The 16,344-nt window shown below is 50.0% G+C and overlaps 1 protein-coding gene across 1 annotated transcript in view; it reads right to left on the reverse strand.

Annotated features, from left to right (window-relative positions):
- Nucleotides 1-307: 307 nt before the first annotated feature.
- Myom3 (myomesin 3) overlaps nucleotides 308-16,344 on the reverse strand; it is a 46,982-nt gene continuing 30,945 nt past the window's right edge. The window contains exons 23-36 of the mRNA XM_027399698.2: nucleotides 16,250-16,294; nucleotides 15,229-15,365; nucleotides 12,981-13,125; nucleotides 12,724-12,783; nucleotides 12,399-12,466; nucleotides 11,375-11,485; nucleotides 8,900-8,987; nucleotides 8,049-8,087; nucleotides 7,720-7,828; nucleotides 6,406-6,569; nucleotides 5,774-5,810; nucleotides 5,588-5,610; nucleotides 3,933-3,988; nucleotides 308-2,399 (exon numbers count right to left, since the gene is read on the reverse strand). Of these exons, the coding sequence (XP_027255499.1) occupies nucleotides 2,136-2,399; nucleotides 3,933-3,988; nucleotides 5,588-5,610; nucleotides 5,774-5,810; nucleotides 6,406-6,569; nucleotides 7,720-7,828; nucleotides 8,049-8,087; nucleotides 8,900-8,987; nucleotides 11,375-11,485; nucleotides 12,399-12,466; nucleotides 12,724-12,783; nucleotides 12,981-13,125; nucleotides 15,229-15,365; nucleotides 16,250-16,294 (1,346 nt within the window). The 3' untranslated portion in view covers nucleotides 308-2,135. The remainder of the gene's footprint in view (nucleotides 2,400-3,932; nucleotides 3,989-5,587; nucleotides 5,611-5,773; nucleotides 5,811-6,405; nucleotides 6,570-7,719; nucleotides 7,829-8,048; nucleotides 8,088-8,899; nucleotides 8,988-11,374; nucleotides 11,486-12,398; nucleotides 12,467-12,723; nucleotides 12,784-12,980; nucleotides 13,126-15,228; nucleotides 15,366-16,249; nucleotides 16,295-16,344) is intronic.

Here is a 16,344-nt window from a genome sequence, read left to right on the forward strand (position 1 = left end):
GGGCCAGGGAAGAGTTGTTGGTTTTTTGTTTGTTTTGTTTTTTTTCCCTACATCACATTTTGATGAGAAAGAAAAAGCAAAGGAGAACAGAGTTGTGGAAAGTAATAATAATAATTATTTAAAATTTTAGTGTCAGTTGGACTGGAAATTATTTTTTCTTTTGGTTTTTTGAGACAGGGTTTCTTTGTGTAACCCTCGCTATCCTGGAACTTATTCTGTAGACCAGACTAGCCTCAAACTCACAGAGATCCCATTGCATCTGCCTCCTGATTGCTGGGATTAAAGGCAAGAGCCACCACGACCTGGCTTGGAAATTTACATTTATTTGTTTTTGTGTGGTAGGGGATGCATTGTGCTACAGAACGCATACAAGGTCAGAGGACAACTTTTAGCAGTTGGTCCTCTTCCTCCATGTTGTTATATTTCTGAGACAGGTCTTATGTAGCCCAGGCCGGTTTTGAACTCATGATGAAGCTGAGGATGACCTTGAACTCATGATCCTCCTGCCTCCACCTCTGAGGTTCTGGGATTACAGGCAACTGTCACCTTACCTGGCAGTCTTAATTGTTTTATAGATGGGAAACTGAGGCTCAGGAAAAGGAAAAGTACTGGCAAGACCCACGGCTAGTGGACAGAAAGGTGTTTGAAGCCCAGAGGTGTTTGTGGGTGAGACGGCTCAGTGGATAAGGCACCCACCCTGCAGCCCGATACCTGGGTCTGGTTTCTGGAACTCATATGATGCAAGGAGAGAACCAGCCCCCGTAAGTCACCCCTGGCCTCCACGTGTGTGTCACGGTGTGTGCGAGCGCGTGTACACACACACACACACACACACACACACACTAAACACTAATAATAATAAAGACCTGCATGGTTCCCCAAACTTTCATCAAGACCTTCCACCCCACTGATACCTCTCCTCAGTGGGGGTCTCATTAATCACCATGGAGCCCAAAACATGAGCTACTGGGGGCTGTAGGCACCCACATATCCTGCTGGGACTAGTTCACTTTGTTCCTCAGTCCCAAGGTCACTTCAGAAACCACAGGCAGGTGCTGCTTCCTGATGTTTAGAACACAAAGGGTTTTTTTGTTTTGTTTTGTTTTTTGTTTTTTAATTTCCTCCTTTATAATTTCCAAAATTATCTAGATTTGGCAACAAACAGCTATAATTTTATAACCCCTCCTCACATCTTGCTTTCAGGGGCGGGAATTGGAAGGTAGGGAAATGTCCAGCTGTGTACTGAGATCCACTGAGTAAGGCCAGCCAAAGTGTCTGTTATTGGCTGTACAGGCTCCATGTTGGAAGAAGCCCTGAAGGTCATCAACGGCATGCCCGGCATCCCAGGTCACCCAGGCAGGGACAGACTCTCCTATCCTCACCTTTGCTTCTGCCATGTCTGCTCCTGAGTGTCCTTCTCCCATCTCCATGGCCAAACTGGATTCACCCTTCAGAGTCCAACATTATCCCACCCAACGTGGAAGGGTGTTGTAGATCCCTGTATCTCTCAGCTGGACTGGCCATTGCTCACTTCCTCTGATCAATGAAGATACTTTACTTCAACCCATTTAGTGATCTTTATCATCTCCTGCCTTGCCCTGGAGTCATCCGCACTCCGAGTCCATTTCTGGGTGAGGCCTGCGTAATGTCTGTAGCTCCAAGGCCATCCTCGGCTCTGTGTATGCTATGCCTCCAATGAGTGATGGACATATAGTACTTCGACAGTCCTGCCCTAAAAGATACATTCTGTGCCATCTGCAGCCTCAACCTACTCAACACCAGTAAATACTTCCAGTTGTGACAGCCAAACTGTCAGTTTTGCCGACTGTCCCCTGCAGAGCAAAAGTGCCTCCTGCTGTGACCCACTGATATAGATAAGGGATGAAGAGCTTCTGTGGAAACTGAGTCCTGTACCCCAGCTTCTGATTTCTAAGGCCAGTGCTTACCCCACACCCTGGAGTCCTGTGAGGACCCCAGCAAAACCTTTGCTTCGCTTCTTTGGTGTATTGGATTCAGCTCTGTTATGTCCTTGTCCCTTGCCCTGTCCCACCCCATGGCATGTGCGAAGTTATGACCCACTGGCTGGACTGATGGTCCATGTAGGGTGGATCTCAGGCTGACCCTGGACATTCCAATTACATCTTCTTCAGCTCCTTGGGCTCCTCCCCGTGTTTGAACACGCTGATGGTGACCTGGCCCGTTTCTGAGCCATACTTGTTCTTGACAAAGATTCCATAGCGCCCGCTGTCTTCACTGGTGACCTTATCAATGGTGATGGTGACCTCAGTACCCTTCACCTCCATGTGGTATCGGTCAAGGAAGGAGACAGGCTGGTCATTCTTTAGCCAAGAGATTTCAGGGGATGGGTCTCCTGAGATGACGCAGGTCAGGCACAGGGTCTGTTTTGATGGACAGGAAGAGAGCAATTTTACTTCCTTGTAACTTGATCTCAGCCTTCACCTTTATGCAGCACACAGTACAGGCAGCTGCTATGAACAAAGGGTATGTGTGCGTGCATGTGTGCATGGGAATGTTTGCCTGGGTGTTTTAAAAACAAGGTCTCAAGTCGGGCGTTGGTGGCGCACGCCTTTAATCCCAGCACTCAGGAGGCAGAGGCAGGCTGATCTCTGTGAGTTCAAGGCCAGCCTGGTCTCTAGAGCTAGTGCCAGGATAGGCTCCAAAGCTACACAGAGAAACTCTGTCTCGAAAAACCAAAAAAACCAAAACCAAAACCAAAACCAAAACAAGGTCTCATGTATCCTAGACTGGCCCTGAGCTTGCTAGGTAGCTGAGGATGACCTTGAACTCTCTTCCTGTCTCTACATCCTAAGTGCTGGATACAGGCATGGAAGCCAGGGCTTTGTGCATGCCAGGCACTCTACCAGCTGAGCTACAGCCTCAGCTCTTCCATGTGTTTGTTCTACTGTGACCCATAAAGGGAGACATGTTTCATTTCAACCTCACTTTCTCCAACCCTCAACCTTCTACAGGAAAAGTTACTAGGTAGAGTCTTAGACAATTCTCTAGAAATGACCTACCCAGGATGGCCTGCACTTTGCAGTTTTGCTTTTGGTAAGATGCCATTGTGACATTACCACACAAGTAAGATTATATTGCTTTTAAAACTTGTGTATGACTCTTTGCCTGCCTGTGTGTATGTACAACACATATGTGCAGTGTCCTCAGGAGTCAGAAGAGGGCATTGGATCCCCTCAAACTGGTATTTCAGATGCTTGTGAGCCACCACGAGGGTGCTGGGAATTGCACTTGGTTCCTCTATAAGAGCAGCCAGTGCTCTTAAACTCTGAGCCATTTCTCACCCCCGAAGATTGTATTGCTTTAACACAGAGGTTTGTGAATTGAGTTTGGAAGTTCTTGAGTGAGGTCGAAGGCAGAATACTACGGCATAATGATGAAAAATCACAGGCTCTGGAATTTGGCTGCTAGGGTATGAACCTCAGCTCTATCCATCAGGTTGTGTGACCTTCATCAGTCCCTTCACCAGTCTGGGTCTCAGTTTCCCTTGCTGTCAAGTGGGATGAGAATCAATATTCTTATTTTCAGTGGTTCCCTCGGAGGCAAAAATCAGCGGAGATGTATACTAACATGTACTAGTTGCCAGCAGATTGCAAACATGATACTTTTGAAATCACTACAGCTTTCAGGGGTTACCTAGTTGAACTCTTGTGGGAGACAGAGTCATCAACTCCAACCAAGACTGTCTAAAGATGGAACAGAGCCAGATGGAGCAAAGGGGTCTGACATCAGGCTCAGATATACAGGTGATCATTGAGCTACTTGGCCAACTGTGGTAGGTCCAACCTCTCCGGTAGCCTGTCACTTTTGGCTATCGAATCTACAGCACTCCACTCTGTCATGACCCGGATGGGATCCTCAAGGGCACACAAGCATGGGATTGGGAGGAATGGTACCTTGTCTTCCATGATGGTGGCCACGTCTGGCAGGCCCCTCACCACCTTGGCTCGATCTAGAATAGAAAGAAAAGACCCAAGTGGCAAAGTTCTGCCAGCTGCCCTCCCACCCAGCAGCTTTCCTCAGATTGAAGGGTTAGCATCAGGATGCCTTCTTTCTAGTTTCTTCCTCAACATCCTGTCCCATGCACCTTGTCTTCACAGGTATAAGATATGCTATGTGAGCAGCTTCAGCCATGGAGTTGAGGTCACCATGATTAGTGGTACCGAGGAGTGACAGTGAATTGCCTCTGTCCTCAAGAGAAAGAAGGTGAATGGGATTTCTCTGGACTGGAACTACAGGGTCTGTCCAGCAAACTTTGTCTCTGACCCATGGGTGTGTGTGTGGCGGTGGTGGCGGGGAGGGGGGGAGACCAAGACGGGGGCTGGGAAAGTGGCAGCTTTTTGGATACCCTGACTCTGATCCAAGGAGGGTCCTGGTAGCCACAGGAAGACAACGTGGCTATAAATGACCAAGTATAGTGTCAAATGTGTCCCTTATACTGCACCAGAGGACATAGGGAGAGCTTGATCATGTGTCCCAGAAGTGCAAAAAGTTTGGTGCATATAGTTGCTGTCCACTGGTGTAAGGGTCCTGAATCAGAAGGCCCCAGGGATGGACACTGTCACAGGCAGGAATTTGTACCCACTCTCCACAGCTGAGGGAGAGAACCCATTTCTCTCACTGATTCTGATTTCTCAAGCCCCAGCAACCACATGTAGTCAAGTTTAAATTCCTTCTATGGGAGTCCTGGATATAACTTTGTGTCCAGCATATAACTAGGTGGTGGTGTGAGGGTCCCCTCTGTCCTGAGCACACGTGAGGCTGGCTTCTGGATGTGCTGTCTCCCCCGTTGGAATCTTGGATTGTCAGGGCTGTGGTTACATATCCAATGCTTGTCCTCCCTGTCACATGTGGACTGTTGGGACAATGGCATCATGCAGGCAGGGGCACCAACATCTCTGTGTTGATGGTCCTGCAGTGTCCTTGATGCTCATAGCCATCTGGGTCCCTTCCTTGTCAAGCTGGCAAGGCTGTGGGACTCTTCAGCTGCCACTGTCTGTCACTGAAATCCCTATTTCCCATTCCTGGGCCAAGGAGACCTGAGGATTATGCTTCTAACACTGGGCTGTTCAAAGCTGGCTGAGGGTGGGGGCAGCTCATAAGTGAGGCAGATTTGAATACGGATTAGTGTTTTTTTTGGGGGGGTGCATAGCTTGGAAGCTGTGTCACATCCTCTAGGCTTGGGTGTGATTCAGAGTTAAGACCCGGAAGCCTCATATTCAATTTCCAGGCCACCCCCTTCCTCTGGCCCACTTGGAAAGGCAGGCTCAGCCTCATCCCTCTCAGTTGCCCCCTGCCTTTGGGCTCCCACCAAGGGTTGTGTGCACCCGCTGCGCACCAGACCCACACTGGGCCTGCCCAACCCATGACTTCAAAGATCCTCAGGTTCATTATCCATCTTTTTACAGCTAGCTCCCAGGTGTCCCCAGTAGCAGAGCGAGGCCCCAGAATGCCACAGAGCCTGCGGGGAGCTGGGACTTCAGCAGTCTGCCAGGAGGCTGGGGTTCTAGAGAAGCCAGCTTAGACTCAGGAACAAGGATGGGGGACTCACTCTTCTCAATGATGGCCAAGGCCCTGAAAGACAGAAATGGGAACAGGGTGTTGCCTCACATGTGGTTCTGTCAGGGTGTGAGAGGAGGAAGGTGAGCTGGATAGGGCTCCCAACAGGGGCCTGAAAACTGTCACTCTACCCCTGAGGGGGCCCGTGATTCACAAAGAGAGTGTGGGGGACACTTACTTCAGTCTCTGGTGCTCTGCCAAGGCATCATCAAAAGCTGTGGGACAAAGAAGACAGAACAGGGCTGAGGGGACTGTCTCCAACTTCCCTCCCATTCCAGGGTTCTCCCAGGGCAGTGCCAGGTTTGGAGGAGGAGAGAGCCTCCCAGAAGACCCCGGGCTCTTCCTTTCTCTTTACCTTTTTGAGACAAGTTCCCACTGTGGAGCCAAGGACTGGACTTTGAACTTGGCTATCCTCCTGCCTCCACCTCCTCAAAGTTAAGACTGCAGGGATGTGCCTCTCTGTCTGATCTCATCATGGAATTTTCTTTTAACTTTTTTCAATTGTTATTATTGTGTGTGAATGTGAGGTCAGAGGAAACTTTGTGAAGTTGGTTTTCTTCTTTCGTTTTTATGCGGGTTTTGGAGCGTGGACTCAGGACATCAGATCTGTGTAGCAAAGTGCTTTTAACTCCTGAGCCATCTTGTCATCCCTCCTTCCTCTGTTGTTTGCAGTCTGGGCTGGTCTCAAACTCACTGTGAAGCTAAGAATGACCTTGAAATCTGCCTTAGTGTGGGGGTTACAGGTGTGTGAAACGGTGCCTGACCCCCTGTGATTTTCTAGACAGACAGACAGACAGAAGGGTGGCTTACCTTGCCCAGACAGATCTGCTGAGAGCTGCCGGACTTCCTTCCCGGCAGTTATCTCCAGGGTGTATTTGCCCTTATCAGAGTCCTTGGGGTCCAGGATGTGCAGCCAGATCTCATCTAGGGTGGTACCTGCCCTCACCCGGTCACCACTCTCCAGACGTTTGTCTCTGAATGCGAAGGCAGAGAATGGCTAAGTCTGACGGTGGGTCTGACTCCCTGTTCACAGCCCCTCTTTTGGGGTGTTGTTTTCAGATGGGGGACCACCTCCAGACAGTTGCTATAGATCCACCCATCCATTCATTGTTCAGTGTTCCATTTGTCATCCAACAATCCTTTCATTCGGCATTCAACCACTCCTTCCTTCCTTCCTTCCTTCCTTCCTTCCTTCCTTCCTTCCTTCCTTCCTTCCTCAAATCCCATGGCAGATCAACTTCATACCAAAGCTGGGTCTCATCTGTCATATGCCCTGCAGACTGGGACAATGAGCAAATGGCCTTCTTGGAGCAGTGACTTCCCTGCCCTTAGGAGTCACTCCTCCTCATCTGTGTTCTCATCCTAGCATTTCTGCCCAGTCACTCCTAACTTAGAAGCCAGCTAAGTTTCAACTCTTTCTCCTCCTTCTGAAGACACCTAGCCCATGTTCCCAATGTTCTGTTGCCTAAGCCCATTGTCACAGGGCCACAGCACTCTGGCTAGAAAAGGGGCCCCCATCATCCTGAAGCTTCCTGTGGCCCTCACTCTCTCTCATTGCACAGATTTGCCCAAGTTGGTCCAGGTTTTACCATAGAATGGGTGCAGCCATGTCTGCTCCACAAGGCTGAGGCATACACATGACAAAATGTTCTAGGGAGATCCAATTCTCAAGTTATCTGGGGGTGACTTGACTGAACCTCTGTGGAAACCTGGATTTCCTGTCCTGATTCTCCCATAGCCCTCTCTGTCTAGACCTGCCTCCTGAGCTTGGCTACCCGGGTTTGCAGAGGCCCCCAAAGGTACCATCATTCTGTGCCTGGCTCTTCTTGATTCTTGCATCCTTTCCTCCCTTGGTTTCCAGACACTGCTCTGGGACCATAACCCTTCTGTTGTCATGGAGACCTCAAATAAGTGGTCCTACCACCAGCATTCCTGTCTGCCCTGGGGGAAGACTCTTCTATTTCTTTCATCTCTGTGGACAGGACCTGTGTAAGGGTGCCCCCTCTGCTGATCCCTTGGGTCTGGGACCCATGGGAGGACTAGGTAGGGTGAGTAGGAGACGCCTAATGGGGCAGGTGCTGGGACCTTCCAGCTTGCACAGGCTCTGGGGCAAGGCCAACCTACTTGTGGAACCAAATGGTCTTCATGTACTCCACATGGTAGTATTTAACCTTGCTGAAGAGCCGGATCCCCTCTTCAGTCCCCTGGATCTTCAGTGGGGTTGCGGAGAGAGCTGAGGATGCAGAGGTCAAAGGTGAGTCATCTCCCCACTCCCCAGGACCTCTAAGTGGTGTGTTTGGACCCAGCCCTCTTGCTGCAGCTCTGTGTGGGGAGAAGGGCTTCCGTCCCCTTCACCAAGGGCAGACACTAGACCCATGCTGAGGCGGTTGGGGTCACTCCGAGGAGGCTCATTGGCATCAGGAGAAGGCAAAGAGGAGGGCATGCTCACTTACCACCAATCCTGCCCAGCTCAGTGAGGACAGCATCCAGGCCTGGGGAGACAGAGAATGTTCAAATGGGTGGGTTCCCTTGGTAATGTCCAGCAGTGGTGGTGGTGGTGGTTTTGGAGAAGGGTGAGGGAACTTGGAGCCTCTCTGAGGGTGGAGGGCTCTGGAGAATAACTTGGGAATGGGAGGAGTTCTTGGGTGGTGAGTGACAGATCAGGTGTAACACTGCCATCTCATAATTTTCTTGTGAGCTATGTCAACCAGCTTCAAGAACAGCAAGGGTGGGACTGGAGAGATGGCTCAGCGGTTAAGAGCACTGGCTGCTCTTCCAGAGGACCCGGGTTCAATTCCCAGCACCCACATGGCAACTCACAACTGTCTGTAACTCCAATTCCAGGGAACCTGACATCTTCACACCAATGCACATAAAATAAAGTTAAAGAAATTATCAAAAAAAGAGATTAATCCCAGCTCTCAGGGGGCAGAGGCAGGTGGATCTCTGTGAGTTCAAGACCAGCCTGGTCTACAAGAACTAGTTCCAGGATAGGCTCCAAAGCCATAGAGAAGCCCTGTCTCAAAAAGTCAAACCAAACAAACAAAACAACAAGGGCCCTCTGTGGGTGGAGGGTCTTCAAACTCGGATTAACTGTGGCATACCATAGTAGCACGAATAGCAGGTCCCTGCCGTTGGCTAGCTGTGTAACCTTGGGTAACTCACTTAACTTCTCTGTGCCTCAGTTTCCCCAAGTGACATGGGGATCCCATAAATCTTAGGCCACATGTCATACCATAATCTCTTGCTCCAGTGTGACCTCTCCGCAGCCCTGTGGCCCATCTCTGACATCACTGGCTCCTACCTTCACCTGTGAGGTCCAGGATTGTGTCGTCTTCCCCTCTGTCATCAGAAACCACTGCTCTGTAGATCCCCTGGTCTTCTTTGGAGAACTATGGGAGAGGATGACAGTGTGTGCAAGGGTTCCAGAAGGAGAGATGACAGCAAGTCAGGAGGTGCCAGGTCCCAACCCCGTGTGGCTTCTGTCACCTCTGGAGTTGGTGGGTGGAAGGAGTATGTGCATATGTGTCTGTGAGTGTGTGAAAATATGTGTGAGAGTGTGTGTGTGAGTGTATGTGAGTGAATGAGTGTGTGTATGTGTGTGAATCTGTGAGTGTGAGTGTATGTGAGTGAATGAGTGTGTGTATGTGTGTGAATCTGTGAGTGTGAGTGAATGAGTGTGTGTATGTGTCTGTGAGTGTGAGTGTATGTGTGAGTGTGTATGTGTCTGTGTGTGTGTGTGTACTGAGAGTAGAAATAGACACCCTATCTGATTCCCAGGTGGCTCCTTGGAGCCCAGCCCAGCTCAGCACGTCCAGCCTGGGCAGAGCTTGTCTGTAGGAGACACAAACTCTCCAACATGCTCTGAGATCTCTGTGAGGCCCTGATGCAGGGGTCCCCTGGAAGGTCCCCAGAAGGAAGCATGTTTTTCTTGGCTCAGAACATGGGGGTCCTTCTGGCATGTGTTGTGGTTTCAAATCGGAAGCAACAACCTCTGAAGTGAGACCTGATTGCACTTTTGAGAATATTTGCTGAGGTGTCTCATGTGCTAGGCAACGCATCTAAGCCAGCCTTGGCTCAGGGGTGTGCTTTTAGGGCAAGAAGCAGGGGTCAGGAGTGACATCTTATCAGAAGGTCACTCCTTCAGGGCTCCTCGAAGGTCCCACCCCCTCAGGCCACCTCCACATAGAGACTTTGGGGCAGGATCCAAGGCAGAGGTAGGTCTTCTCCTAGAACACAAAGATCCTTTCCCATAGCTTTTCTTCTATATCTACGGAAGGCCATAAAGTCCCAGTCATATTCTGGTGGCACTGGAAAGGTCCCTAGAGTGGGCATCGGGTAGACAGAAGACCAGGGATGCCTCAGCCTTGTGGAGCAGACATGGTTGCACCCATTGGGGAGTGATTTCTGACCCTATTCTAGCCTCACGTCCTTGCTGTCTTTGCGCCCCAGGTTCTGAGAGGACCCAGTGTTTAATACTATGAGAGCCAGAAAGCTCTGCCTCCACAAAACAGGTGATTATATTGAGAATCCATGAATATTAAGTACCCATTGAGCGACAGACACCTTTTGAGGCCCATGCTAAGCAGTGACAAAGGCAGACATGGCACTGTCCTGGTAAGGTGTGGGAGAAGACCCTGGACTTATCATTTCGGTCCTAGTAGAAAGCTGTGATCGACTGTCCAGTGTCCCCAGCACCCAGCCGGAAGGCTCTGGGAAGTCAGTAGCAGACAGAAGCATCTGGTGGGTGGGGATTGGCTTCTTGTTTCTCTCCCTGCTGGCCTTAGTCCTCTGGGGACTGTGTGTGGCAGGACCTAGGAAAGAATCCAGCCCCAAGCCCACTTTTCTCTGGGCCTGCCTCATTGGAGGACATGGTTTATGTCATCAACCCTAGACTGGGGCAGGGAGCTCACAGAGAACAGATAACTGAAGGTTGAAGAGGACTGGCGACTAACCCAAGGCTGCAAATGTTGGACCAGAACCAGGCCTGGATCCAAAGAGAGAGAAAAAAAATGAGCAACAAGTAATACTGGGCCTGTCTTTTAAAACATTTATGGCCTGGTTTTTATTGTTAATGTTGAGTTTAAAAATTATATAAATTAGTTTTTCTCTTTTTTTCTTTCTTTTCTTTCTCTCTTTCTTTCTTTTCCCTTCCTTCCCTTCCCTTCCTTCCTTCCTTCCTTCCTTCCTTCCTTCCTTCCTTCCTTCCTTCCTTCCTTTCTGACTCTTGTAACCTAGGCTGGCCTCAAACACCTTATTTAGCTGACAATGACCTTGAGCTTCTGCTCCTCCTGCCTCCACCTCCCCAGTTCTGGGGCTGCAGGCAGACACTTTCACACTTGGTTTATGTGGTGTGGGGATCAAACACACAGGGCTTTGTGCTTACCAAGCAAGCTCTCTACTGGCTGAGCTATATTCCCAGGTCCTAGTACTTATCTTCTAGAAAATACTCTCTTTAAAAATCTTATGTGTATGAATGTGCTTGTTTGCTTGTATGTCTGTGCACCGTGTGAGTGTAATGCCCACAGAGACCAGAAGAGGGCATCAGATCCACTGGAGCTGTAGTTACATCTGTGAGCTGCCTTATGGGTGCTGGGAACTGGAATTTGGGTCCGCTGCAAGAGCAACAAGAGCTCAGAACCACTCCAGCCCCTAGTATTTATCTTGCCTGGGTTCTGACGCTCCCGTGTGACCAGCTCTGCTCAGGCTCCACCCAGTGCTCTTGGCAACATCAGTTGGTAGCTGACCAGGGTGAACCCCAAGCTCCAGCTGCACTTACCGAGTCAATGCAGAACAGCCCGGCTCCCGTCTGCGGGTCATACTGCCCGCTGGGAGCTTCTTTCTTCTGGAAGAGCCACTGAAAGCGAGTCTCCTTCTTGGTGTTGGTCACCTGAGGACGCAGCACGAGGGGACTCCATCAATCCATTAGACTTTCCATTTTAAGAAATAAAAACCCAACTCACATAACTTCTTTACAAACAAAACTCCTGCCACCGAGACTCACACATTAGTCAGCTGGGCCCTTCCTCACACCACATCCGCTGGCCTCTGGATCCTGACTTTTGTTAAAAGTTACTTCCTGCTTCTTGACCCCTTCTGCTCTGCTTTCCTTGTAAATACTTAGGTTTCCTAACGAGTCAGATGTCATCTCCTCCAGGAAGCCCTCCTGGAAGTATCCCACAGTGTTTCTCCTACCTTATAATTAAGAAGTTTCCTGAGTGTGTCTGATCATCCATAAGGCATGCTGTTTGAGGTTTCCCAGAGGCCCAATAACTATGTCTGCCTAGGATCTTACTGAGCAGTGGTGGTTTTCTTCTCAGGAAGAGTGAGCCCCCCCACCCCCCCTGCACATTATCAAAGGATCTGCAAGATGGTGGAAGGACCTGTGAGGCAGGTGAAATTGAATCGTACCCGAGTTCACTGAGCAGTGTCTGACAAGGGTTATAATAAATAGGAAGGCTGTCAACACAGAGAGCCCTCACTAGCTCCCAGTCCTCTGGGGCCCGGGAGCTGCTGGGAGATCTAGTTTAAGGCTGACACAAGTCACACTCACACTGATCCAGCTGCCCCCCGCCCCGTGTGTGTGTGTGTGTGTGTGTGTGTGTGTGTGTGTGTGTGTGTGTGTGTGTGTGTGTACATGCACGCACGTGCATGAGGGGCCACTTTCCAGGTGTGGGATCAGCCAGACTCAGGAGATAAAATTCCAGAATGGGGTAGGCAAGAACACCACTGGGCTTGGGGGTGAGTCACAGGTCACGCCCCGCTAGGCTGACGGCGGAGTTGGAGGTGGGGTGGAGACTTGCCTTGCACGTCAGAAGCACTTGGCAATCCTCTGTGACTTTCCACTTCAAAGGCTCCTGGAAATAGGGACCTGCAGGGGAAGAGAGAACAGTGAGTCAGTGGTTCAGGCTGATCCAGGGCGCCACCTGGTGTTCAGACAGGGGAAACCAGCTGGGCAGGTGCCTGCTAAAGACCAGGACAAGGACTGGAGTCTCCTTAAATGAAAATAACTTTAAGGAGGCACTGGCTCTTGGGCTGGGAAAACAAAGTGTTGTTCTGTCACCAGGGGAGGACTTGACCAGATCATGGTGAGCTTCCCTGTCTGGGTTGGTGTTTCCCAGCTCTTACCCTGCTTTCTCTTCCAGTCTCTTCTGGTTGCGTCTGCCTTCCGTAGAAGTTTGTCAAACTCTGTGAATACATCAGGAGGGAGCGGCATGAGTGGAGAGAGCAAAGGTCCCTAGAGTGGGCACTGGGGTGGACGGAAGAGCAGGGCTGTGCTCCGCAGACCCCAGAGCAGTGAGCGGAGAGCCCGGGAGGGTGTGCACAGGCAAGGGTGGGTTCGAGCCGGTGGGGCAGGTGCTTGGGGAGGAGCTGAGACAGCTGACCGTCATCCACCAGGGCGAGGGTAATCTGGTTCTTGGCTTTTCCATCTTGGAGCTGGGCTGTGTACGACCCCTTGTCATCCTCGGACAGTTGCTGGATGATCACCTCCACCAGGCCCTTCTCTCGGACAAAATTGATCTTGCGGTTCTGAGGGAACAAAACCGAGTCTTTTTTGGGCATTTTCTGTTCTGGGAGCTTTGCGGGGGGCATGTGGTGCACCTCAGGATGTGATCAAGATTTGGGATGCTTTGTGCAGAACTATCAATGTCCAGGGGCTGGGGAAGGGTTCCTGGTAGTCTTTTCTTGCTTGAATAGACTGGGGTCCCCAGCACCCCATGCTTGAATTAATTATAATTATAATGTGTCTCATTGTTGGTTATTTTCAACTTCTTTTACAATTTAAATGAAAAATTATTACATTTTAATTTAGTGCATGCGTGTGTGTGTGTGTGTGTGTGTGTGTGTGTGTGTGTGTGTGTGTGTTGTAGGTAGTGGGGAATGCATAGGCCACAGCACATGTGTGGAGGTCAGAGAACAGTTCTGTGGAAGTCAGTTCTGCTTTCTCCTTCCACTCTGTGGACCTTGGGGATTGAACTTATGTCATCAGGCTTGGCATTCCCTTGTATTCCCTTTACACTTTAGTACTGACTCTCTAGAAACAACAGCCACTTACATCTTGCTGCACACTAACAGTTTAAAAGTTTTATTCTCTGAACTTAGGTCCTTACTAGCCCTGGCTTTATTTGCATGTATGATTGAAGGGAATGACCTACTTCTATTTTTCTGTAAGGTTATGATGTACACTGAAGCCTCTAGAGCAGTAGTTCTCAACCTTCCTAATGCTGTGACCCTTTAATACAGTCCCTCATGTTGCAGTGGCCCACAACCATAAAATTATTTCATTGCTACTTTGTAACTGTAACTTGCAACTGTTATGAATCATAAGGCAAATATCCATGCTTTCTGATCGTCTTAGGTGACCCCTGTGAAAGGGTTGCTCAACCCTCAAAGAGGTGGAGACCCATGGGTTTATAACCTTTGCTCTAGACCTTACAGTGCCTCTGATAACATGTGGCAAGTTCAGTGTGTACTCTTTACACACAGCTTTCAAAATACTCCCTGTCTATTCTTTTTGATTCTGGGAAAACCTGCCCTGGTGTGCAGACACAGAAAGGGAGGCAGGGAGGGGGACACGGGACACCCACAGTGCTGGTCATGCCTTCCCCTCATCTGTCTGCTGTTTACTCTGATCAAAACCATCAGCCCCTTCTCTGGAAGATATATTCCCCCCCCCCCGCCTCTCTCCCTTGGTTCTAACTCAGGGTCTTGCCCACACTAGGCGTGTGCTCGACCACTAAGTTGTATCCTTGCCCTAATCCATGTTTCCTAGATAGCTGTTTTGCCATGTGGCGATGAAATTCACAAGTGATTAGACACTTTTATGAGACTGAAATCGATGCGTTTTCAGGTAGAAAACAATTGAATGTCAACAGCCCGTTCTAACAACCTATTTACCTTCAATTAAAATGAAAACAATGCAATACTCTTGTATAAATAGCATTTAAAATAAGACCCCATGTATTTTGGCATGTAGATTCTTGGGTACAATGTACTACCACTGACCTACAGCGGCAGCTGCTTGCCCTGGTTTGTAATGAGAGGGGGGAAAAGCAAAGGACCGGAACAGGAAAACGCACAGTGTAAAGCAGCTCAGAGAAGAGCAGCTCCCCCTGGATGTCTATTAACCCTGGATGAAAGTGCTTTACATTTCTATCTAAAGCAGAGGTTTAGGTTTGGGAAACTGTCATTCCCAACATAGGCTTTCCATCTTAGGGATGCTGATGAGGACATTTGAAAGTGACAGTGGGTGTGGAGAGTGCTTTGTGGAAATATCTCCCGAACTGGTTAGTAACTAGCTCCCTGTGCTCTCTTCCTGCCCCCACCTGCCATGTATGAAAACTGGGACTTGTCATCTGTAGTGTCATGTGTGTGTGTGTGTGTGTGTGTGTGTGTGTGTGTGTGTGTGTTGTCCCCACCACCCCCTGCCCCACAGTCAAAGTGGCAGCTATTTCTGAAATGACAGCTAGTGTCGTGTGTGTGTGTGTGTCTGTGTGTGTGTTGTCCCCACCACCCCCTGCCCCACAGTCAAAGTGGCAGCTATTTCTGAAATGACAGCTAGTCCCAGGCACCAGCTCACAGAGGAGGCCTTGGGGCAGGGGGGCTTCCCCAGGGACGGTGGGCACCATTTACCGGTGAGCTGAAGATCTCTTTCTCATTGAAGATGAGGTGCAACTCTGCTGCTGGTGACAGCTTCTCCACCTCCAGCCAGAGCCGCACTTCGCCTTGCTCGAGGATGTCCACGTTCCAGCCAGAGATCAGCTTGATGACTGGGAGGCACAGGAAGGGTGTGGGTGGGAGCCCTCTCCTCTCTGCACTCCCCTGGCCCCACCCAGCCCCACCCTTGGCAGTAAATATGGGAAACACTTGCAGAACCTGAAGGAGCCGGACCTGGCTGGAGGCGTGTAAGCTCTCTATAGACTGCATTGATCTCAGAAAAGCATTTTCTCATCAAAGAACCTTAGACACTGGAGCGTTCTGACTTGGCTGGGGCATGGCCTGGGCACGGGATTTGGAAAAGTTCCCAAGGTGATCCCAATATGTGACCAAGTGTTTGACTGGATTTAAGGATTTCACCATCCAGAAACGAAGGAAGAAGTGGAGGTTTAGATGATGTGATGTCCAGATGGCTCAAGATCTGATGAGCATGATGATGAAAACAGTGATGGTGATGGCGGTGACGGTATTGTGGGTGACGATGGTGGCGGTGGTGATGTTTTTTAATTTTTTTGGTTTTTGGAGACGGGGTTTCTGTGGGTAGCTTTGTAGGTCAGGCTGGCCCTGAACTCACGAGATGCGCCTGCCTCTGCCTCCGGAGTGCTGGGATTAAAGGCGTGCTCAGTGGAGGTGATGTTAATGATGGTGGCAGTGGTGATGGTGGTGGTGGCGGTAGTGGCGGTGATGAGGTGGTGGCCATGATGATGGTGATGCTTAGGCTCCTAAGAGACTGACTTGTTTTCCTCCTCTGCACACCTCTGGGGCCCTGCTGGCTGTCCTTCCCCCCACCAATATGCCTCTGGTGTCTGGTCTTCCAGCCTTGGTTCCCCTATCTCTTGCTCCCAGGTCAACCCTTGCTCCCTGCCTGACTCGGTTCTGCTCAGCTCATGTTCACAGGCCCTCAGGAGCCACAAGGAAGCTTCGCCTCAATGTTTACCTGGGTTTCTGATCTCATGACTCAACTTCTTCAGCTTGTTCAGCTCTGGAACAGTGAGAGGCAAGGAAGAAAACAGATGCAACATTAGGCCACAG

This window comes from Cricetulus griseus, chromosome 2 (genome assembly GCF_003668045.3).
Source record: "Cricetulus griseus strain 17A/GY chromosome 2, alternate assembly CriGri-PICRH-1.0, whole genome shotgun sequence".
Lineage (NCBI taxonomy): Eukaryota > Metazoa > Chordata > Mammalia > Rodentia > Cricetidae > Cricetulus > Cricetulus griseus.